Source organism: Sceloporus undulatus, chromosome 9, assembly GCF_019175285.1.
Source record: "Sceloporus undulatus isolate JIND9_A2432 ecotype Alabama chromosome 9, SceUnd_v1.1, whole genome shotgun sequence".
NCBI lineage: Eukaryota > Metazoa > Chordata > Lepidosauria > Squamata > Phrynosomatidae > Sceloporus > Sceloporus undulatus.
The window spans coordinates 19,515,998-19,539,491 of NC_056530.1; the positions used below are offsets into that span (position 1 = coordinate 19,515,998).

Here is a 23,494-nt window from a genome sequence, read left to right on the forward strand (position 1 = left end):
TGGAAGAAAGAAAAGAAATATTTGTAAAGATCGTTGTCCAGAAGGGGACAAATTCCACATGAACTCATCTGTACTGTGGAAATGATGCAATTTGACACCACTTCAACTCCCATGGCTCCATCCTACAGAATCTTGGGATTTGTAGTTTTGTGAAGCACCAGCACTCTTTTGGTAGAGAAGGCTAAAGACCTTGTAAAACCACAAATCCAAGGGTTCCATAGGCTGGGGCTACAACTCTTAAAGTGGTGTCAAACTGCATTATTATTTTTTCCTGTGTAGATGTGTAGGGTAATTTAAGTTCCTCAAGGCTTCAGCTTTTGGTAAGGAAACTAAAATATTGAAATATTACATCAAAAATGTCAAAGCCAAGCCTGTTAGGGTCTAGCTTTAAAACAGCTTTAAAACAGCAGAGTAGCACAAATGTGTTCTTGTCTAACTATGGCGCGTGACAGACCGCCTAAAAGCAGCGATCTGCCGGCGGTGCCAGTTGCTGCGTCCGGGAACCGCAGTGGCCAAACCGCGCAATTCCTGGGTGCAGACGAAAAGAAGCACCAAAATGGTGCTCCTTTTTGCGCCCAAGAAGTGGCGCCGCGAGGCGCTAGTCATGCACTCGTGGCATCACTTCCGCCGTGCGACATCCGGACGCTATGTGTCTGCAACATCAACATGGCGGCCCCGTGTGGAACGGGTGCCGCCATTTTGTGCACACTCCGTGAGTACTAGGGTTAGGGGCGTCAGGAAGTGACGCCCCTTCCTAACCCTAATATGCGCAGAGCGCGTATTTTATGTCCGTCCGGAACGGGCCATTGCTTCCCTAAGAACTGAGACTTGCTCAAAAACAACACAAGTAGCTTGAAGTTCAAACAAAAGTTTACTAATGGCTTTGAACTATATATACATAAAAGCTATATCCTAATCTAGCTAGTGAATAGTTCAGGTAAAAAGAAATCTTTATCTCGTCATCTTTCCAAGGAAAGTTGAGAGAGGAGGAAGATTGAAAACCAAACAGCTCAGGAGAAAATCTTTGAGAGAGAATGTCTGTTAGTCATAAAGGGAGAGTGACTTAAGCACATAGTTTGAATGAGAGAGAGAGAGTAGTTTGCATGCAGAAAATCCCTATCTATCTAAAGAGGGGGAAAGAGAATGCAAAAATCTTCCAACAAGATGCAGCCTAAGTCTGAGATGATTTTTGATTCCTTCCAGTTCTATACCTGCTTAAGGCAAACAATCCTAATGACCCTAATGGAGCAGCTTCACTGTAATTTACCTGTAGAGAGAAGACTAGAGAAGAAGAAAAGTCTCAGCAGACTCTGCATTTTGAAAAATGTGCACACTGTGGAATAGATCTCTCTGATGAAGCAAATTCTCTGAGCTGAAGATATCTGCAAACACATGTTAAGAATAAACATGAAGTAATCCTCTGTGTCCAGTAGCAGTTCTATCCAGAAAATCAGGTGTCCTTCTGAGGTTGGAGAAGATCGATTTGCTGCCCGTGACACTCTCTTGCTCGCAGTGACTGCCCATCAGAAGTGATAGGATGAGTTCTAGGTACCAATTCTGCCCTAAAGAACCACAAAGCCAAGGCATTGTGCTGCCGGAAGCAAAGGACAAGTTGGTACTCTCTAACTATTCATTAGACAAAAGCTGATCAGATTTGCTATCACACTTTAAACTTAGTGACATAGAATAGCAAAGTAATTTTAGGGGTTAGAAGACATGCCACCAGGCTCATGGACATCTCTCTTCCTGGCACTCACTCTTCCAGCAGTACTTGCTTTATGGTGGACATGCCTAGCTTGGAACAGAGTAAATACCTTAAAATTCTGCCTTCGCTTTTTGAGGGAATGAGTTTCACTACAATAATGGTGTCATTTCGGGACAGTTAGCCATGCCTCCAAGATGAGCAAAGATGCCCAACTCCTTTTGTTGCTGGTGGGGTTCTCTGGCTATCAGAACTATGAAAGAATGTTGCCCTCCACCCCCATTTTATTTGCAATGGACTGTATTCCACTCTGGACTTCAGCTACTTATTTATGGTTAGGATGGCCAGGGCTTCTATACATTCTTGCTATATAGAAGAGGAAATATCAGCAGGGATAGCTTGACTAACAAAGTATACATTCTGAAATTTCCTCTTGCATATAGCCATCATATACTTACTGTCATCCTCTAGCAGTACAATAGGTCTTTAAAGTTTCATAAAGAAACAGAGGACCAGGGCAACCTTGCTGGTCCAAGATTCTTCATCCTCCTCATCTGGTCAATGGAGGCCAAATGAGGGTATATTGTATGTAAGCATTATTTTTGATATGGCCTAGAAGACCATAGCCTTCATTCCTGGGGCAGCTTAGTTGGAGCATCCATCTTAGTCTTGAACTGCCCAATTTTGTGAAGAAGACACCAACACAGTGATAACCTTAAACCTTATTTTAAAGCAGCAGAGCTTTTGAACATGGTATACACTTATAAAGACACAGAATTCGAAACATATAGATATGTACTTGCAGTTATGAGACTGGGTGGTGGTCCTCCAATACGATGTCTTTAAAGGGAATTTGACAAATGGCAGGAAGATAAAGCTTTCAGTGGCTACTGTCTTAATAGTGATATGCCAGTTTCATGGTGTGAGGCAACATGCCGCTTAACATTCACAACAGATTGGCAGGAAACACTGCATTCCCATCCTATATGTGGGCTTTCAATAACCTTCTGGTTGGTTCTGGTGAAAGCAAACTGTTGACTACACAAGGCTTATGTCTAGGATGTGTGGCAAAAATGTCAAGATAGTCCTTACAGAAAACCCATAGATATGGAATTTTGGAAACAACTAGGATCCAATCACTTGAACCAGTGTGTTTTCTGACATTCAAAGACTCTATTCCATATCGGATAAGAAGGGATGATAGTACCGCAAAGGAAAAGGGAAGAAAGAGCTATATTTGTTTTTCACAGTTGAATGCATAAGCATCAAGCGTATGGATTTGTCTGACGAATGCCACACAATTTGGGTTCCTTGGTGCAGAATTTTAGATTTAGCTTAGATTAGTATTTTCTGCCCCCATTTTATCATGGGATGCAAAGGTATGTTGTGACTTTAGGATCCTTCAAAATAGATTCAGAATATTTCAATGGAAATATTTCAATATTTCAAGTCAGACATTGGAGGAAGCAATGCACTAGCAGAGTTGTATGTTTTCTCACTCACACAATCATCAGTGCTCTTGTTCTTGTGGTTGCTAGGCACACTATTGATTGTGCCGCCCGTTGTGTCACAGTTGCTATCTCAGTTCCATTCTATTTCAGATTCTGTTCGGCGTGAAAACCTCCCATAGAGAGATCCCTGGGATGTAAACATATGTAACAATGGACATCTAAGGAGGAAGCAGAGAAAGGATTATTGGGAACTCACAAGATAAAATCATATATCTTTAGGTAGAGTAATAGTGAATGAGTAGCCAAAGTACACTTGCTAGAAGTGTGTGAGTAAACAAGGAATTTGGATAAGATAAAGCTCCACGTTCTACTTTTTATGGCACGTAAATACTGGTGATTATATATATATATGATGGCTGTCTCTAGACAGTACATTCAATACCTAATGGGAATGTCCTACCTTGAAGTAGGATGCCCACCATAAGTAAATGCTCTAAAGGTTTAATGCAGTGGTTCGTGATCAGTGGAGGAGGAAGACTTGGAGGCCCTGATCCCTTCTCCTCCTCTTCTCAAACCTTTTCAGTCCTGTTAGGGAAGAGAAAAGCAAGGAGAGAGCTTAGAGCATCTGGCTGAAGGAGGAAGAAAGCTATCTCCTTATAAAATGTTAACAGATGGAATAATATATATATATATATTATAATATATTATATATATGAATGTTGAACAAAAGTAAAAACACTAACAAAATATATTGTTTCATGTACTACACTGAACAGGGGGGGAAAGTGATGTCTGCTGTAGATGTAAAGGGGATCCCAAGGTTGCAGGACCACTGGTTCCAAGCAATATTAAACTGGAGCAACGTCCAGTGAAAATGTGTCTTTTGTTGTTGTTTGATGTCATATCACTGTCGACTTATGATGATTAGATGAATGCTAGACCTCCAGGGGGAGCAGTTATTGACAGCCCTCTCTGATCTAGCAAACCCTGGATTGAGTCCATCCATTTGCAATGTGATCTTCCTCTTTCCACATCAATAGAATGGGTTTTAATCTTTAAAGGAGCTTTCCAACATGCTGATTCCTATCCAACATGTTAGTCGTAGATCTCCCCCAAAGCTTCAGTGTCTTGGAGGATTCTTTAAATTTCTTATTAAAACTCACTAAAGCACCAAGGAAAGAAAGCAAAATTTCAGCTGGAGAGTAGCCCCTTTTTACATGCTTTATTCCATGACATAGTTTCTCGCTTCTCTTCCTGCTAGAGACAATTGTAAAGGTAAATCTTTGTTTCTAGCTGGAAAAATCCGTTTGGCAAATGATTAATTTTTACACCCATCTCCTGCAGGAAGAGAACTGAAGAACCATGATATCAAGCTGTAAGACACAGAGGAAGGTGCTACTATCCGGCTGAAATCCTGCTTTCGGTCCTCATATGATCAGCTCCAAAATCAGTCTGAGCAGAAGCACGCCTGTTTCTGAAAGAAAATGAACTTTGTGGTCAGTGCATGCAGATAGTAAGGATGAAATATTGTAAATACTTGACTATAAGTCGGGCTCAACAGTGATACCTTTATTGGGTCAAGATTCTTTATGTTGGAGTCCAAGAGGAAACTGATCCCACATCATAACAGGGTTTCTTGTTACTCATAGGTTGGAATGCAAAAGCAGGAAACAAAGTAGAATCAAAGATTGTAGGTACATTTTTGCCTAGCTTCAAGAAATGAAGCAAGAGAGCAACTGTCTAAACTTTGCAAAGCCAATAGTTTGTTCATCGCAAAGACATTCTTCAAGCAACCAAAGACAATTCAAAGCAACACATGGACATCCCATGATTACAAATAGAGAAACCAAGCAGAATACATGATTGAAGGCAGAGGATGGAGAAGCTCCAGTCTCTCTGTAAAAACAAGACAAGGAGAAGATTATGGCACAGACCATCTCTCTCTCTCAGACCTGTTACATCCCTTTGACTCATCCTTCAGTGAGGGCATCACAATAGGGCATCTCCATACTGAGGCTGCATCAGAGTAGGAGCCCACCTTGAGCAACTGGCAGCCTTTTCAGCTGAGCCTTAGAAGTGAGTGTCATTACTAGCATGTATGTGCTGAAACATACACTAGTGCTGAGGACTTCCCCAGCCTTCACCCCCATGTGCTCTCTGCCTTAGCTCAACCATCATTGCAGCTGCAACCTTTTGGAGTGGGCCAGGAGAAGAGGGGAGACAACTTTTTGAAATGTCACAGGGTGTCTTCAGTGTATTCTCTTAATGCTCACACCTAAATGCTTCTGTTATGTACCTGGCACTGGCGCCTGCGCCTTTGCCCACACAGCACTAAAGAGGAGAGATGTAAGAACCTCAGACAGCTTGGATATGGTAAAGAAACAGCATCTGAATGGATATAGCCATTTGAAGGTCAAGACCTTGTAGTGTGTGGTTACAGCATGTCTGGGGAACCTTGCTTCAGCTGAGCAATTGCACTGTGGATTGTGGTTAAAAAAAGTTTACATATTTCATTTAACTTTTTCTCCTCTTTCTCCTCTTTCTTTCTTTCTTTCTTTCCTTCTGAGGGTTAGAAGAGACCATCCTGCCCTTTCTTGAAGCATTGTGATGTGATAAGCTGTGCCCAGTGTGTAGCCACCAAAGCTGCAGGGACTCCCTCTTCTAATGCATCTTCTCGCCCTGTATTGGCTTACTACAGGACTATTGCTATTCCTGGCAAATAAAGGTAAGCAAAACAGGACTATGGAATGATTGACCAGCAGTTTATGGTAAGATGATGTATAGGTTGTGTAGACAAACTCTCCATGTGCAGCGTTATGCATTGATTGTGGTAGTTCATCTTTGCCTTGAGCAGCAACATAGCACCACTGAACATACAGATGAATGTACGTTTAAATCCTGTAAGGAGCTTGAACCCAAACAGGATATTCCACATAAGACCAAATTGTTCTTGCTTCCATAAGGGAACTTAGACAGGTGTAAGACATCAACAGGATTCCAGACAATGTAACCAAACATAAGATGTGAATGATAACATTTAAGGCCCTAAATGATTTGGGACCTCAGTACTGAGGAAGTACTTCTCTCTTTATGTGCCTGTCTGTGGAATGAGGTCTGATGGCACCCCAGCTGTGCAATGTTTTCCCCTTGGAAAACTCACTGGTGCCAATGCTGTTTCCATTTATTCACAATGGTGGTTCATGAAAACCTTTAGCCCCTGCTGGTAACTCACCATGCTAAATGATTTTAAAATGTGTTAATCTTTTCAAACTATTTTAACTTGTTATGCTTAGCATGGTGTCCATGTCATTGGGTGGCAAGTCTGCTCTGGGTTTTAATCTGAACTGTAAAAGATCTCTCCAAGGTGATACATCTTTTTTGTAGGGATCAGGCTAGATGGAGAAACTAATATGGCTTTGCATGAGCTAACCCCGAAAAATGCTTGCAACTCTTTTAAATTGTGTATTCTGGTCCTAGGATTCCCCCTCCCCCCTCAAAAGAACAAGCTGGCACTGTGTAGATTATAGGATATATCTTGTACCATATGACAAGAGACTGGGAAATAGGTTACTTAGCAAAGGCTGGTGAATGGTTGCTTACCTTAAAGCAGGCTATACATGACCAACTGTTGCTTAGCCTATAGTCAAAACCTCTATCAAATTTGGGCCTGAACAGACAGGCCAAAATAAAGCTGCTTTGGGTCACTCACTTTGGAAATATGCTGTTTAAATGATGCAGAGGCCGGAAGGCATGCCAAAGCCATGCTCCAATCCTAAAGACTGGAGCACAGCTTTGGTGCAGCTTCTGGCCTCTTTAGATGCATGTCTCATTTAAACAGCATACCTCCAAAGTGACCTGAAGCAGCTTTATTTTAGCCTGTCTGTTTGGGCCCTTTATTAACATGATGGAGTGCTCCCCACAAAAGCTCTTTGCAGGAGTGACTTGGCAACCTTGGTAAATTATATCAGAGTTTCCAAGCTCATGGCTCAGACTTCCATTCCATTCAGATTCTGATATGTCAGGGTGGTTTATGTAAGCAATTCCACTTTAGAACCATGGATAGCTCCATTAACGTTTGGAACAGCACCCAGAATGAATTTCTCACACCATTAACATAAAAGCCACCAACCACTACTGACATGAATTAAGTGGCTTGCTTTGCTGCCCTTTCTAATTAATAATTTTTTGTTAGCAATGAAAACTTTCTCCTTTGAAATTATCCAACCTCCTCTAAGGAACAGTCATGCTAGGAGCACTGCAATGCACTTTGAGTCCAAGTAAAATTGGGGTGAAATTCTTTGACAGCTCTTTCTTTTAACCCTGGCAAAGAAAATGAAAACAGGAAACTAATGAGATTTAATCGAGCTAATACTTCTTTCTCTTCTCACTTCCTTGTTTTCAGGAGTCTCCCTGAAGTGTGAGATTTGTCGCAGCACTGACTATGATTGCAATGGAACTGTGCACAATTGCTTGTCTTTTTTAGATACATGCATCATTGTTCAGTCAGAGAGAATGCTGGGTAAGTGCATGAGATCAGTGGCTTCCTGGAGGCTTTGGTGAGTGTGAAACAAACGCTCAAATCACTCCAGTTTTCTATTCCATCATAGCCAGGGTTGTCTGAATAATTTCTAATAGTCTTTTGGAAAGCAGCTCAACTGGGATTTTGAATTACCTGGGGCTTTCACTTTAAAACAGATGCTTTTCTTCATCCTGGAATTGCTCCTGATATGTCCTTGCACCGAGAATCTTAAAATAATAGAATGCTAGAGCTAGAAGGGCTGTCTAATCCAACCCCCTCCATTGCAGGGATACAGAGTTAAAGCACCCCCTGAAAGATGCCCATCCAACCCCTGTTTAAAAATCTCCAAAGGTGGATAGTCCACCATCCTCTGAGGCAATCCATCGTCAAACTGATCTTACAATAAAAAAGTTCTTCCTAATGTTCAAGTAGAATCTCTTTTCTTGTCATCTAAATCCTTTGATTTGTATATGATAGTCCAAAAATGCACTGCAGAAATAATCTAGTTTGAGGTCACTTTAATAACCCTGGCTCACTGCTAAGGAACCCTGGGAATTGGAGTTTATTGTGGCACCAGAGCTCTCTGACAGGGAAGGCTAAATGTCGCACAAAACTACAGTTCCCAGTATCCCCTCGCAGTGAGCTAAGGCAGTTAAAGTGGTCTCAAACTGGATTATTTTCTCCGGTGTGTTTTGAATCTTAGTCTCTGGAGCGGCAGAAGACATGTTTGCTCCCTTTTCTACCTGCCACCCCTTCAGATATTTAAGGATAGCTGTTATCTCAGCTCCTAGCCTTCTTTCTCCAAGCTCAGAGAATAAATATTTGTACTCCTCCTTGTTTTCCTGATTAGCATGAAGACTAGAATATTGTTAAATCCCTTTAGTGATAGTGGTGTATGAAAACGGCAACTATTTCATTGTGGTTTGGTACAAGACACAGCAACAGCAATAGCATTTACTTTTCTTTACCACTTCATGGTGAGCTCAACACTCTCTAAACAGTTTGTAAACCATTTGCCCCCAGCAAGTTGAGTATGCATTATACTGGCCTATGAAAGGATGGAAGGCTGAGTCAACCTTGGAGCCCTGGGATCGAACTCATAACCTTATGGCTACAATACTGCCTTATCTTCACTTTTGTCTTTTGTTCACTATTGGACAGATCCTTCACTCCTAATTCGTTTCTGTTTCTGTTTTTCCCCCCAGCCTCTAAGAAGACGGATGCTTATTCTCACATTAGTAAGTATCATATAACATCTAAAGCCCTTTCCCCCATGTGGCAATTCTTTGTCTCTTGGGGAGCAATAAAGATTGGGGAAGCATGTGGTTATGCTTCTGTTGCCAGACCCAAAGTCAGCATTGAGCTCTCCAAAGGACCCTAGCAGATTTCAGCACTACTGTAATCATTTTCTGTCTAGACATGGAGACATAGCCAGATGCCTAGAATCATAGAATGATAGAAGGGCCATCCAGTCCAACCCCCTGCCATGCAGGAAATCACAATCAAAGCATCCCTGACAGATGGCCATTCAGCCTCTGTATAAAGACCTAGAATACTGTAGATCTGCATGAGGAACTATGCTGAGTAATATAAGATTGTAGTCATTGCTTGCACAAAATGCAAAAGTGTGTGTGTGTGAGAGAGAGAGAGAGAGAGGGAGGGAGAGGGAGAGGGAGAGAGAGATATCAGTGGCCAGGATCTTGTTAGACTGGAGTTATACTGAACTATGTTGGAGTTGTACTGGTTTGTACCATTGCACAGCCAATCGACAGGTAGCAATAACTTTGGCCACCTGTTGCACAATGATTCTGTTCTTCCATAATCCTGATTAGGAGGACACCAACCCTCTACAACCTCTTAGGAAGTGCAACCTAGTGTAATGATCTTCACTTCACACCAATATTTTTTATGTATTTATATGCCACCTTTCTCCTGAAGTGGGACCCAAAGCAGCTTATTGGGGGGGGGGGGGGGATATAAGTTGTCAACAAAATTGTGGTCAGTAACAATCCCAGGCTGCTTCTCCAACTTAAAGTATCTCATCTCCTTTTTGATCCCTCCAGAAAAACATGCTGTGATTAAGAGGTGCACCCAAGCCCATACCTGCAATGAGAACATCACCTTTGTTAATGTGGGCGATGGAGGAATAATTGTCACCAGGCTGTCCTGCTGCAAAGATGAAAAGTGCATGAAGCCTGTTCTCCCCTGTATGTGCTTTACTGATGTATCCTTCTGTCCTTTCCTCATTACGTCACACAACCTTGCACACACGTTACCCATTTGTAGTGGGAAATTTTAGTGGAAGATTTTAGTGAAAAATCCCAATTCTACCTTAAGGCATTTGATTTGAGATAGGAATGGGGAACCCCTCATCATGTAGAGGTTTCTCATCTAACCTGTCCACTCTTCACAATGCACAAGAAACTAGAATAATAACAAGGAAACAGAAACAAAGAAAAGGCTGTTCTTAGATCAGATCAGTGTTTCAAGATAAGAGTGGGCTTTCCCTTCTCAGCAGCTGAGAAGCCTTTCTGTAGCATCAAGCCTGCTCTTTTTTGTGGTCATTTCCTCTCATTCTAAAAAGGGGAAAGCATTAGTGTACAGCGGATGTGGGGAACCACACGGGGAAATAAGCCAATCCCCCCCCCCCAATACACACTTTAGGGTGTGCCCCCTCCCAGCACACAAAAAGCTGTCAGAGTATTTCTTTAGCTTGACTTTTCAATCTCAGACCCTTTCCCTAGGAAAGTTGTCATGCCACCAGGGACCCATTCATACTACACAATTACAGTACTATGATTCTACAGTGGGCCCTTGATACCTGCTGAGGTTTGATTCCAGGAGCCTCTATGGATCCCAAAATCAGTGGATGCTCATGTCCCGTTGCATACAGTGGCATAGAACAGGTGGCCGTTTGTATAACATGACAAAATCATAATTTGCCTTTTTTTTTTAATTTATATCTATTTTCAAACTGTGGATGCGACATGAGGTTGCTACGGCACCGACCCGGGGCAGAAAGTGTCTCACCTTCCCTTTCTCCTCATTTGTATAGCTCCTCTGGATGAGAATTCTAAATGCGTCTCCTTAGACTCCAAATCCCAGGATTCCATAGGCTGGAACAATGACACATAAAGTGGAATAATGGCATTATAACTGTGTAGCATGCAAAGGCTCTTGTATCAGAGTCCCATTATCAAGTACCATGACCAAAGTACATAAAGGTCCGCCATCAACGAATGGATATAAAATTTATCTGTATATTACTAGAACTTGGAAGTAACTAGTTACAAATAATGAATAATGAGCAATAATGCATTCCTCCTCTCTCCCCCCAAAAAACAGAAATACATGTAAATTAGGTGACGAATTTGACTCAGTAAGGGCTATCTTTCCTCCTTCTCTGGTGTAATTGCAACTTTTAAAGTTACTTGTATAATTATTGGGATGTAGCCTCACTAAATGGCAAAACTTCGCCAGTTTAAGTTATTTTCCCATGCTACTTTGCTCAGTGCATTTTCAGTGGGGTCATTTTAGTTACTTTTTAGAAGCAGGAAAATTGTAAGCTAGAATGTAAACTATGTCGGGGTGTGGAATTATAGAGAGCCAACATGATGTAGCCTTTGAGTGCTAGACTATGACTTTTAGGGTTTGATTCCCTGCTCAGCCATGGAAACCACTGAGTGACCTTGGGCAAGTTACACACTCTCAGCCACCGAACACCCCATGATAGGTTTGCCTTAGGATAACCGTAAGTTGGAAACAACTGGAAGGCACAAAGCCACAACAACAATGGACTCCTAATGGCAACTAATTATTTTTAAAACAATAACTACTCACTTGGAGATTTAATCAATGTTTGAAAACCAGGAGTGGAAGAGAAGGAGACCTCGAAAAGTGAAGGTTTAAGCTGTCTGCTTTCCCTCCTACTCACATTTTTAGCACTCTTCTCTCCTTCTGACTCTCCTATCTTTCTCACAGTGCCACCAGTGAACACAACATTCAACGGGAAGCAATGCCCAGTCTGCTTTTCTTTTTGGAGTACCAAATGCAAGCCCAAAAGCATGGTTGAATGTGTGGGAGACCAGGACTACTGCCTTGTCATATCTGGAACTGGAAATACTGGATCACCTGGAATAGTACAACACAATGGTAATTCCTCTCTTTCTTTCTGGCACAGATACCCATAGACAGAGTTTGTGGTTGTAGTCTTCTACTGGACAGGTAGAGTGATATGCTCTCCCCACACAGTCCCACATGCCTTCTACCCCTGGAAGGCATCACCAAGGGAATTGACAGAGCCATGCACTAGTTGGAGGGGAGGAAGGGAGAGATGCATAAGGCTGCATCTACACTGCAAAATGAATACAGTTTCACACCACTTTAATGTCATAGCTCAGTGCTATGGAATCTTGGGCTATATTGAGATATCACAATCTGGAACATGGAATCAAAGACCACAGGGATATGTCCAGGCTCTGATAACTACTTGGTTCCTTTCCATTTCAATAGTCTTTGAAACCAATACAAGAACAGGTTACTTTGATAAGACAGAATAAAGCTTGCTTCACCTTGGTTGTCTTAATATAGTGGCTCTCTTCTGTGATCTAAATTGCTTTGGACAGAAATGCATCCTTTCTCCCTCCTTTGCTAGATCAATTCTGTGGCTGCATCCCATGGGTGTTATTGGATTACAGCTTCCATTATCCCTCACCATTGTCCATACTGGTTAGTACTTATGAGAACTGGAGTCAAGCGACATCTACAGAGACACAAATTCTCCACCCTGCCATAGATCCACCCATTCCCTTTACATACCCTGATAGATTGCAAGGAAGCTTCCACTAAGTCTTAAGTTTCCAATCTTTCTGTCTAGTCCCTCATGAATTATCCAGCCGCTGGCTTTCCAAGAAAGAAACAGATGGTCAAAGACAGGTATGCATTGCAATTCCCTTGAATCTCACTATCATCTCCTTTGAATCTCTTCACAGGCCCCAAAATGGTGACCTCAAACATTTCCATCCAAGGCTGTGCAAACAAAGCTTTCTGTGACACTTTTGATGAGGGTATTGTCCAGTTAGCCACCATCACAATTGCTGGAGGAGGTACTTGTGAACTTGCTCGTGATATGCTCGACAGTGCTCCAGGATTGTTTGGTCCCTTTCTCCCAGTCCTTGCTGGGCTTCTCCTTGTGAAGATCATTGTTTGATTTCCCGCTGGTGGGGAGGGAACACCTGTGTGGTTCTTACCTCCTTCCTCCTTGATTATGGTTCTTACTGCATAGCTACACCGTATGTTTACCAACAAATGAAGAATTTCAATTAACTCCAGTTGCCCATTTTGTGTATGTGTGTGTATCTTACTCTGGTCTCCAGGTAGTTGTGGATAATTCATGAGGGGGCTGGTCTTAAGAGTGCTTACTAGCAGATTCCACTAGTGGCTAGTAGAACAAGTAACATGTCACATGAGTTCTCTGGTTTCTATGGCAGGAGTGTGGTGAATCATCTTTGGGTTGACTTCGAAATTTTAAAAGAGCTATCCAAGGTTCTGAGTCTATTTGGGCATAGGCTCCAGCACTTTGGATAGTTCCTTTAAAGTCAAAATCCAGAGCAGGTTCACTATACCCCAACGCAAAGGCCACTGGCCTCCACTAAGCCAGGCCAGAGTTGCCCAGAATCTGAAAGATGAGCAGTAATGGCCTGGTTCAGCTACTACTGTCATCTGTTCGTAATAGGTGCCACTCTGATTACTCAGTGTATCCCCACTGTACTATCTCTACCTATGTCTTGATGGAATATTATTGCTATCACTTTCTGGAGTGGACTTCAACCATGGTCTCTCTCCATCTCTGCATGCATGTACCAGAGGGTAGTTTTAAACATAAGACAGAACTGCATACTTTGATGTCAAGGCTATTGCACACACAACCCTCTGGAGAGATTTGATTTCTTTCTACCAAAAAAAAAAATCATTTTATACTCAGAATTTTCACTGTCCCCAGACTCTTGTGTTGTTTCTCCCAAACAAGCAGACATGAAATTATACAGTCCTAGCAAAGATGGGCCCATGGTATTACACCTCCTTCTCCTAAAACCCTGACAAAAGATCCCAGGAATTTTCTGAACTCCAAGGCGTTTTTGGTACATTAGTGGCTAAACAGACTGGTGTTTAATGCCAGCCTAGGGGTGGAATGAAGGGGGCACATGCCCCAATGCCACCCCAACTTCAGTGTCGCACCGCATGCCAAACCAAATGGCGGGGGTGTCAAGGCTCTCCTTTGGTGCAGCATTTAGACACGCTGCACCAAAGAAATACTGAAAAGCCACCACCATGGTGGCAAGGGCACCTTTTTGCCAGTGCTAAAAGGAGTGACATTTTAGTTCCTTTTAGTGCCAGCAAAGCACCGGATCAGGGCCATGGCATGCAGTTGTCACGGACCCAATCCAGTGCTGAAAGGAGTAGTGGGGCCATCTGTTGAGCCATTTGGTCTAGCCATTTGCCTTGCAAAGTGTATGGTTGCCCCACCTGGCCATGAGTCAGTGAGGAAATATAGCTCTGTTCTGTTTTAAAAATAGTACATATTGAAATGGGAGTGCACAGAAAACCGCAGCAGTTGTCCCTCCTTCCTCATCATTCCCTGCTTTTTCCTGGACTAGAATGCTTGTGGGAAGAGTGCTATTTCTTGACATGCTTTATACATGGCATACACAGGAGCTTTATTGGGCACTAAATATCCTGAAGGTACCAGATCCCGTCTCATCTTGGAAGCTAAGTAAGGCCAGGGCTGGTTAATGCTTGGAAGGGAGAGCATTATGGAATGCTATGTGCTGTAGGCAATATTTCAGGGGAAGGCAATGGCAAACCACCTCTTGAGTATTCCTTGCCTAAGAATACCTTGTGAAATTTGTGGTGTCACCATAAGTTAACAGGTGACTTGAAGGCACATGCATTACCTTAAGGGATTTTGAGTCCCTGTTCAGGGGGAAAAAAGGAGTATAATTATAGTGGAATAGAATAGGGGGAAAATAGATGTTCTCCCCCCAAAAACACCACATGGGCACAATGATCTTTTTCACCTTACAGTGCAACATCATTCTGCAACCTAATTGGCTGAGTGCTGTGGAATTCTGAACACTGTAGTTTTAGAAGACATTTAGCCTTCTCTGTGTATGAATTATCCATTTGTGTTGTTCTGTTAATACAATTCTCCTTTCCCTTATGCGGCGAATCCATATGCTCGTGACCCATTGAAAATAATGGGGTGCGTGCACATGGCACGGTATGGTGCACACGCCATAGGCGCACATACCATTATTAACATTGCACCACGGCTTCAGCATATGCTGAAAGCTGTAGAAGAGATGCCTGTGTATGGTGCGGGTTTACTGTAGTGTTTTGGACTGTAATGTACGGTGGTGTAATGGATAATTGTGTCATGTTTTATTTTCATTCGTAAACCTAATAAAATATTAAAACTCAAAAATAAACACAACATTAGATGGAAAGAAATGCAAAGGTTGCTTTGTTTTGCACAACAGAAGATGCAAGGAGGAAGAGATTGTTCTTTGTTTTGGAGAACAGTTGTAGTGTATTGACATATCTGAGGTTGGGATCTTTAGAGGCGTTGGTACTATTTCATCTGCTGGTAATTAACCTTTCTTTCTCAGTCTCTGGGGGAGATGGAATGGTCAGGACCTGCAAAACAATCTTGCAGAGCTGGCCTGTTACTACAACAGCTTCTTGACATCCAAAACATTCTCCCTGGTGGGTGTCTTGCCATCTCAAATGATAGGCCAGCCTAGGCTTCTGTAAGCATTGTTTGATCTCAGTCTCACTCTTTCACCCTTTTATGCAATAGCAATTATCAGAGTACATACACAAAGAAAAATCCACAATGTACAGGGTACAGAGTGACTAATAAAATGTCACTAAATGCAAGAAGTTGCAACAACTTGAAAGGTTTCCGCTGTAGTTTTCTTCCACTGGTCTTGGTCAGAATGAACACAACTTCTTAGCTTGAATCTTACCAACTATAAAGAGATGGAAACAAGTCCAGTTAGAGGTTTGGCCACATCCATATAGCTCACATGCTACATATAAATAGTGTCTGACATCTTTACCCAAATCCCATTGTGGCCACAATACTCTGGGAGCAGCCTGGAGTATTCTGGTCCCAGAGATACCCCAAACCCTCATTACTAGGGCCCATCCACTGTGACACCAAGAAGCCATTATTATTATTATTATTATTATTATTATTATTATTATTATTACCCTGCCTTCCTCCCAGTACATGTGTATCCCACTTAGTCACCCACTATCACCACATGTTGCTTGTTCTGAAGTCAGAATGATGCTCCTGGCATTGATCACATGGCTGGGTGCCTCATTCTCACCTCAGAGCAAGTGGCTTGGCATGGCGGTGGTGGCATACAAAGGGGCATGTTGTACACAGCTGCTCAGCTATAAGCAACTGCCATTGGAAGTCACAATGGAGGGCCTAGAGATTTCTAGAGAGAACACGTCTCTAGGCATTTGTAGATCATCAAGTGTGATCCTATGGTAGACTTCCAGCAGATGTTCGTGGAATTTCCTCCCACTTTAACTGATATCCTTCACCCCTAACTCCAGAGAATGTGGAGGGCCTGCTGTATATGGTTCAAGAGTCCCACATAAGTGGCAAGGAGGAACTGAGTAGAGCATACCTGAATCTCTGTCATTGGTTGGGTGGATTCAGAGGAAGAATTGTACAAGGAAGAGCCCAGCAAGCATTGAAAGAAAAATACCATATGAATCTGAAATGTTCCTGGTGGCTTCGGAGACCCATGCACCACCTTTGCCAGAGGCTGGGAAGCAGCTGTATGACAGAATTACATTGATCCCAGAAACAGTATCCGAATGATCACGCAGCTGGCGACACTCAGCATTGTTTGTACAGCCCTTCATGGTCATTGGAATAACTTGTCCTCCTGCAAAGAAAAGTTCGATAGGAGATGATAGGAATGTGGACAACACCACATTGACAACATAAGAAGAACAGTCATGCCTTTCTGCAAGTACTCTTTCTCTTCTGATTCTGTTCGGGAAACCCAGTAACTGAGCATATGGACCTTCCAGCTTGGCTTCATAATATCAAATTTCAGCAATTGAAATCCTTTTGGATAATACATGCTCATAACTTGAAGTTACATGTGCAGATTTTTTCTTTTTAGGGGGTCTATCTAAACCCCTGGCAACTGTGAAGCTGCTAAATCTGCTGTTAAACGGATCAGGGAAGGACTCCTTGCACCAGAGATCATTGCTATAAACAGGGTGGGAACATCCATCTGCTGAAGAACAGACCTTCATCACTTACCATGGGAAGAGACCTTGAAGGGCAATTGTATTAGTGATAGGTTTGCCTTAGGGTTGGAAACAACTTGAAGGCACACAACACAAATAACACACAGCCATCAGAATCTGAGCATGTGCGCCAGAGTCTACTCAGCACTGTGTTCGTCTAAATAAACTGGTGTGCTCCTTCTACTAACAGCCTCCCAGTCACTAACCTGAAATGGTTACATTTGGTCCCTTCAGTTCTTCTCCCCTGCAGTTTGGCTTTTGCAGTGTAGACTTACCAGTTGGAACTAGAAGAACATTGCTATACTAGACATGTGGATAGGTTTGATTCTGTAGCCGTCTATGGGTTTAGTTACCTCTAGTGGCTGTTCCAGTCACAAGAAGGCAATTATCCTGGTTTCCAGTACATTGGAGCTCTTCCTCCTTTTTACATTCAAACTCATTCACTTGAAAACAGGCTGGGCATACCATCCCATTGGGGGTTGTATCCATGGGTGTCCCTGCATAGATTTGGGATAGGAGAAGAAGAAGAGTACTGTCAAGAAGATTACAAAGAAAACTCAGCGATAGCAGTTGTTTGTTCCTGTCTGAACAGGTCAAACAAACACGATTTTCATGCACACATGCACCCACACATGTGCATGCATTTTGGCTCAGAACGGTATCATAAAACTTTGTGATGGGCGAATACTGGATGAAAAATGCACAGAAATATTCATTTTCTCCCACAAAGTTAACTATAAAAGCATATGAGAACAAAATAGCTGAGGATTTCCATCCCTAATCTGCACTGCACAGTTCTATGAGTTTCATGCACCGCCTTGAGTTCCTATATTGCGAGAAAGGCGGGATGTAAGAAAATAATAATAATAATAATAATAATAATAATAATAATAATAATAACCAGATCTCACTGACAGAGAAGGATAAATGTATCACAAAGCTACAGTTCCCAGAATTCCCTAGCATTGAGCCAGGGCAGTTCAAGTGGTCTCAGACTGAATTATTTCTGCAGTGTGTTATGGACCGCAAATGGATCAACCTTCCAGGTTGGATAAAATGGGTAGATGAAGAATCTGTAAGGGGTTTTGAATTCAGCAGAAGAAAGATAGGCTATAAATGTACCTAACTGATAAATAAATGAAGGAAAAGGGAGCAGAACAGTGACATACAGATTGGGTTGATCCTCCTGCATTCATCTCCCACACAGCAGAAAAGTCGGTTCCTGAGTCTTCCTGATTTGCCCATGTTGATAACTGTGTCTGTGTAGGCCTCACAGGAAGTAGATGCAATGCACATTTTGTCAATGGTCATCAGCAAAAAGCCTGTAGATATTAGAAAGGAGACAAGTCATGGGAAAGAAAGGTGAATGTGGTAACCATATGGACTCTCTCTCCTTGGAGGTCTTTAAACAGAGGCTGGATGGCCATCTGTCAGGGATGCTTTGACTGAGAGTTCCTGCATGGCAGGGAGTTGGACTGGATAGCCCTTGTGATCTCTTCCAACTCTATGATTTTATGATTCTGTAAGTCTTGGCATCTTATGGAAACATCATATGCCTTTCATTTGGGGTCTGGCACTGCAGCTCCCCTGAGCAACCACACCAGAACCCAAAACATTCATCCAGAGCCTGTAGCAAACCTGCCCCACCAGCAACAGTCTTGCCAGACAGTGGGGGACTGTCTTGGGGCAGGCAAGCAAGCCATTGGAGTGGGGGGGAGGGAGGGTGGCAGAGCAGTGTGCCCCCTTCACTGACCCCTTCCCCTGCACCAGATGACCACAGCGATGCCACTACTCAAATTCTTTCCATCCTGATTATGGAGAAATTTATTAACTGTAGCAAGCCATGAAGGCCAAGAGGTTTGGGGAGTTGTAGTCCTTAACTGCTTGTTGAACAGATGAGAAAAGCTTAAGAGGCAGCGTGAGTAAGCTAGAGCCAAGCAGGAAAGGAGCCAACATGGTTTTGTGGACTGAGTGTTGGATCAGAACTCTGGAGGACTTCGGTTCAAATCTTTACTCAGCCATAGAAGCCCACTGGGTGAGCTTGGGCAAGCCATACTCTCTGGGGGAGGCAATAGTAAACCTTGTCTGAACAGAGAAAACTCTATGATAGATTGCCTTATGGTCTTCATAAGTCAGAAATGACTTAGAGAATTGGAAGAGACCCCAAGGACCATCCATTCCAACCTCTGCCATGCAGGAAGACAAAATCAAAGCACTCTCAACAGATGGCCATCCAGCCTCTGTTTAAAAACATCCAAAGCAGGAGACTCCGCCACATTCCAAAGCAACATAATCTGCTGTCAAACAGCTCTTACCATCAGGAAGTTCTTCCTAATGTTTGGGTTGGACTGATTTTCAGTGCAGGGTAATCTGAGGCCACTGCTCTCTCTCCTAGACTCTGCTGCAGCAGAAAACAAGCTTGTTCCAGAGACTTTGGACACAGAGCAACGGGTTCAAACTACAGGAAAAGAGATCCCATCTAAACACTTGGATATACATAACAACACATTAATGGAGGAAATTCCAATAATGGCCTAATGCCCTCATATGGAGAAAAGAGTGTACATAGAATGCTTAATTGAGCAGTTTTTCCCTACAGGTTGTTACATATAGAGATTTAAGATATGCATGTGCAGGCAGCCTAGAAGTAGGATCTCAGCAGTGTGGTGGGTCAAGAGCAGAAGAGCACTCTGAGGTTTTCCTCCAATCTAACTCCACAACAAGTGGTAGCTCAGCTCTGCTACGAACACAATATGGGAGGAGGATAGCAAGTGAGATGGGGGCATAGCTGGCCAAGCAAGATGGCGCTTAGCCTGTTGTCTCAGGGTGGGGCAGGCCTGGCTGTTCGCATGGAGCACTTACCTAGCTCAATTTCACCCAGAAGAATGCCACATCGGTCCAATGCAGGAGCGCAAGTTTCCATGTGCCCCACACAACTATGTCCAATGCCCTGACAAATCTCGCACTCCAGAGAGGCCCCTATAAAATCAAGATGGCGCAGATTAGCATCCTGTCCTCTTCCCCCTTTTCTTTCTTTGATGTTACTTTGATTGTTGATTTGAAAGAATTATACACCTTACCCTGCACTAAATTTGGTTTCAAACTGGTTTAGAGAAAGAAAGAAAAAGAAAGAAAGAAAGAAAGAAAGAAAGAAAGAAAGAAAGAAAGAAAGGCCACATGATTTAAATGGTTAAGTGCAATTTAATGTACTTAAACATCTTTTGAAAAATTGGCAGGATAGGAAAATCTGACTTAGGCCCGAGACAGGTGGGTGGGAGGTGGCGTGCCGGCACCAATTCTAGGGTTTGGGAGCACGCATCCACTGCATGCTCCTGAATCCTACTCCTTATGGACACCCATCCCCATGGGGACTGCCATGATGATGAAAGCGCACTGCTGCATCCGTACGTCAGGGCACTGAGCTTGCATCATAGATGTGCCACAGTGCACTAAGAGTGCATTGATGGTGGTGCCCGCATGCACCAAAAAGACCCCTGTTTCTCTGGGTTCTTTTAGGTGCGGTGAGAGTCCGTGCGGTTTGGCTGCTGCAGGCTCCCTCAGGAGCAAAAACTGATTTGACCTTCATGGACTGGACAATTCATTAGATGTAGAGAGTATAGCTCAACCAGAGAAACATTTATACATAGGGAGAGGGGTTGTGAAGTGTAATAAAAATACAAAGCACATTGCTTGCTGATGATCAGTAAGAGTTGTTAAGAGTTCTTTAGCACCAGCAGTCATTGGCCTGGAAGAAGGGCCTTCACTTCTGTTTTCTAGCCAACATGTTTTGTGACAACTTTTAGGAATTGCAGTGCACATCAGGAACATCTCAGATCTATTCCAAGTGATGGAAACAGTCCCAGCACTAACTACTCACTTCCCCACTTGCTATCTAATGTTCCCTAGATTCCAATGACTGTAGTTTCATCCTTATTGCCTTCCTTTCCTCTGTTCTCTCCCCTCTGCACTTATTGCTTAAATGTGGAAATATGTTATTGACACTAGGACTGTTGCGCCAAGTCCAGGGCTCACATTTGTTGTGCCAAGGTTCAAATTCCTGCTCAGCCATGGAAGTTTCCCAATATTAAATTTTCTCAGTAAGTAACTGTAGGCAAGTCCTACCGTTTTTCCTCTCTCAGAGATTGGAGTGGAAAACCTTCCCTAAACAAATCTTGACAAGAAAGGATAAGAGAGGATCACCATAAGTAGAGGTACCTAACCACTAAATTAAATATTCCATGTATTTGTTAACTACGTCTGATGAGTCTGTGGCAGGTTGTCATCTATGGCCTGGGACAATAAAAGGCTCAAAGCGCTTCAGTTTGCAATGCCCTTTAGATTCATTTACTGACCTGCAGCTATGAAGGTGACAAGAACACTGATGGCCAGTGGGTTCTCCATGTTTCTAGAGGTCATCTTGATCTGGGTGCTGATCTGTACTAAAAAAATCTTCAGTCCAGCAAAGTCTGCTTCTGTTCGAGCCAGTGTAAGTGTTTCATAACACAAAACAAACTCTTCCCCAGAAGGGGTGGGAACTTAACTTTAAAAAACCTATTCTCTGTCATGTCCAGAACCTGAAAGTGTTATTTCTGGGGCTATAGTTTCGCAGGTTTCCTTCTCAGCATGACCAGTAGCCATGCCTCTTAGGGAATTCTGAGAGTTGTAGTGCTGGGTTTCAAGCATTTTTCCTTTTATCCCTGAAAATGCAAAGAAATTGTATATGATAACAGAATTAATAACAGTATGTAGAGAGATCTTGTAGCATCTTTGAGACTAGCCAAAGAAAGAAGTTGTCAGCATAAGCTTTCATAGGCTTAAGTCTACCTCCTGAGCAAATTCTTTAGTAAGTCTCAAAGGAGCTACAAGATCTCTCCACATGCTGATTCTACAGACTAACATTGCTATATCTTTGAATTAATAACAGTCACCTCAATTGTCATAGATCCAGGCCTCCTCTTGTCACCATTCAGCTCTAATCCAATACAAGGGCTGGAGTACCTTGACTAATGCAATGGACAGATCTCAGGGTCTAGTCTTCTTTGTCTACTAAGTGAAGAGCTATGCAAATATGTACTTTAAGAAAGAGATGGGGAAAATACACCTTGTGGGCTGCATACTGCCCTCTGGAAGCAATAGAAAAAAGTACTGGCATTGTTGTTGTTGCTGTTGTTGTTAAAATAGTTTGATCTTGAAACTATTGAAAAATGAAGGGTGGGGAATGGGGATGTGCCAAGGCAATTGTGTGACCCTGTATCCACTTCTTTTCTCCACTGAGATTCTGCAACTCTCATCTTGGAAGTCAGTCCATTTGCAGAAATAATGGCCATTACCTCCAACCAGGTTTTTGGACTTTGCTGCCTCTCCCGGGTCCCTTAAATGTTGTACCATTCAGCCTGAAGAAGACTTCTGTGGAAGCCAAAGTTTAATCCCATTGTGACTTTGTAGAGATCCTAACAAATGTATTACAGAATCCTGAACTAGGCTGCTGTGCATAAATCTCACTGCTCCTTTGGGTTTTGCCTGGTTTGTTGGCTTTTCCCTTTTGTATTTGCTCTGAGAAGAGAATCTATTCTCTCTCTCTACCTAACCTGTGGAAATATGAGGCTTTGCATACAAAAAGAGGAGGGGGAGAAAGGGAGAAGAGGAGGGAGAATGGATTCCCACATTCCTTTTAAATAACTGTCCAATTATTACTTCCATTCTTTTCCCTCCCCTCCTTCTCACCAACAGATGCTCCTCCTTTCTTTATCCTCCTCTTTCTTTTGCCTGGATACCTTTACTAGCTGGAGAGAGAGAGAAAGCAAGCAGGAGTCAAACAACAGAAAAGCCTTTCCTATTCATGCCTGTATTGCAGATGTAATTCATGGAAGCTCCATTGGAAGCTGGTTGCTAGATCAAGATCAGAAAGAAGAGAGCTTATACTTGAGAGATGGCTGCTGCTTTTGCTTCTTGTCACCCAGGCTTAATTATTTTCTTTTTCATTTGAGGTTGAATTTTTGATCGCCTCTTTCTGGACTTGTGTTTTTATTATTCCTTCTGATGACTCTTTACTTTTAAGGTGGCATCTTCATGGGAAAGAAAGTCGAGGGAGTAAGGAAAAGGGGTGCAGCTGGGAGAGAATTCATCACCTGATAATGGAGAGAACATAAGAAGTAATCTTTTCATTACTCTCGTTGCCCAAAAAGAAACGACACCAGTTTTTGAAATGGGACGACAGCAGGAAGAAATGCATAAAACAGGATTAACAGGATTTTGCTGTCTGAAAAATAAGAGTTAACAAGGATGGCAGACTGCATTTAAATAATGGATGCTGGTGGCTTCTTTGTCATTCACCGTGAGTGCATTTCCTTAAGCTAATGTGCTTCCCCATCATTCAGAAGGTGAGTTGGAAATGAACATTAAATATGAACATTAAAAGAGCTGTCTGAGTCATTGTATTTTGTGGACAGGGATCAATAACAATGGATAGCTTCTTTCAAA

At 42.6% G+C, this 23,494-nt stretch overlaps 2 protein-coding genes and 1 long non-coding RNA gene across 5 annotated transcripts; 2 read left to right on the top strand and 1 right to left on the bottom strand.

The window, feature by feature from the left end:
* Window positions 1-3,331: 3,331 nt before the first annotated feature.
* On the top strand, window positions 3,332-12,975 carry LOC121915270 (phospholipase A2 inhibitor and Ly6/PLAUR domain-containing protein-like). Of its 2 annotated transcripts, none has more exons than XM_042439329.1 (7): window positions 3,332-3,432; window positions 5,727-5,878; window positions 7,556-7,672; window positions 8,878-8,910; window positions 9,736-9,879; window positions 11,654-11,824; window positions 12,664-12,975. In XM_042439329.1, exons 2-7 carry the CDS (start codon window positions 5,818-5,820, stop codon window positions 12,879-12,881), a joined length of 744 nt encoding a protein of 247 aa, XP_042295263.1. In that variant the 5' UTR covers window positions 3,332-3,432; window positions 5,727-5,817; the 3' UTR covers window positions 12,882-12,975. The 2 variants fall into 2 exon arrangements, with proteins under 2 accessions (XP_042295263.1, XP_042295262.1); XM_042439328.1 differs by having other exon boundaries at window positions 3,355-3,432; window positions 5,721-5,878.
* A 2,191-nt stretch (window positions 12,976-15,166) lies between these two features.
* On the bottom strand, window positions 15,167-21,519 carry LOC121915271 (phospholipase A2 inhibitor gamma subunit B-like). 2 transcript variants are annotated; one of them, XR_006100679.1, is made up of 7 exons: window positions 21,367-21,519; window positions 19,877-19,993; window positions 19,330-19,472; window positions 18,184-18,336; window positions 17,368-17,511; window positions 16,378-16,641; window positions 15,167-15,702 (listed from the first exon to the last, which is right to left on the bottom strand). XR_006100679.1 is itself a non-coding variant. In XM_042439331.1 (6 exons), exons 1-5 carry the CDS (start codon window positions 21,428-21,430, stop codon window positions 16,406-16,408), a joined length of 714 nt encoding a protein of 237 aa, XP_042295265.1. In that variant the 5' UTR covers window positions 21,431-21,519; the 3' UTR covers window positions 15,167-15,702; window positions 16,378-16,405. The 2 variants fall into 2 exon arrangements, 1 of the variants encoding a protein (XP_042295265.1); XM_042439331.1 differs by lacking the exon at window positions 19,330-19,472.
* On the top strand, window positions 21,107-23,435 carry LOC121915287. Its single transcript, XR_006100685.1, has 2 exons — window positions 21,107-21,225; window positions 22,745-23,435. It is a non-coding gene; the product is annotated as an uncharacterized LOC121915287 (long non-coding RNA).
* The last annotated feature ends 59 nt before the right edge of the window (window positions 23,436-23,494 follow it).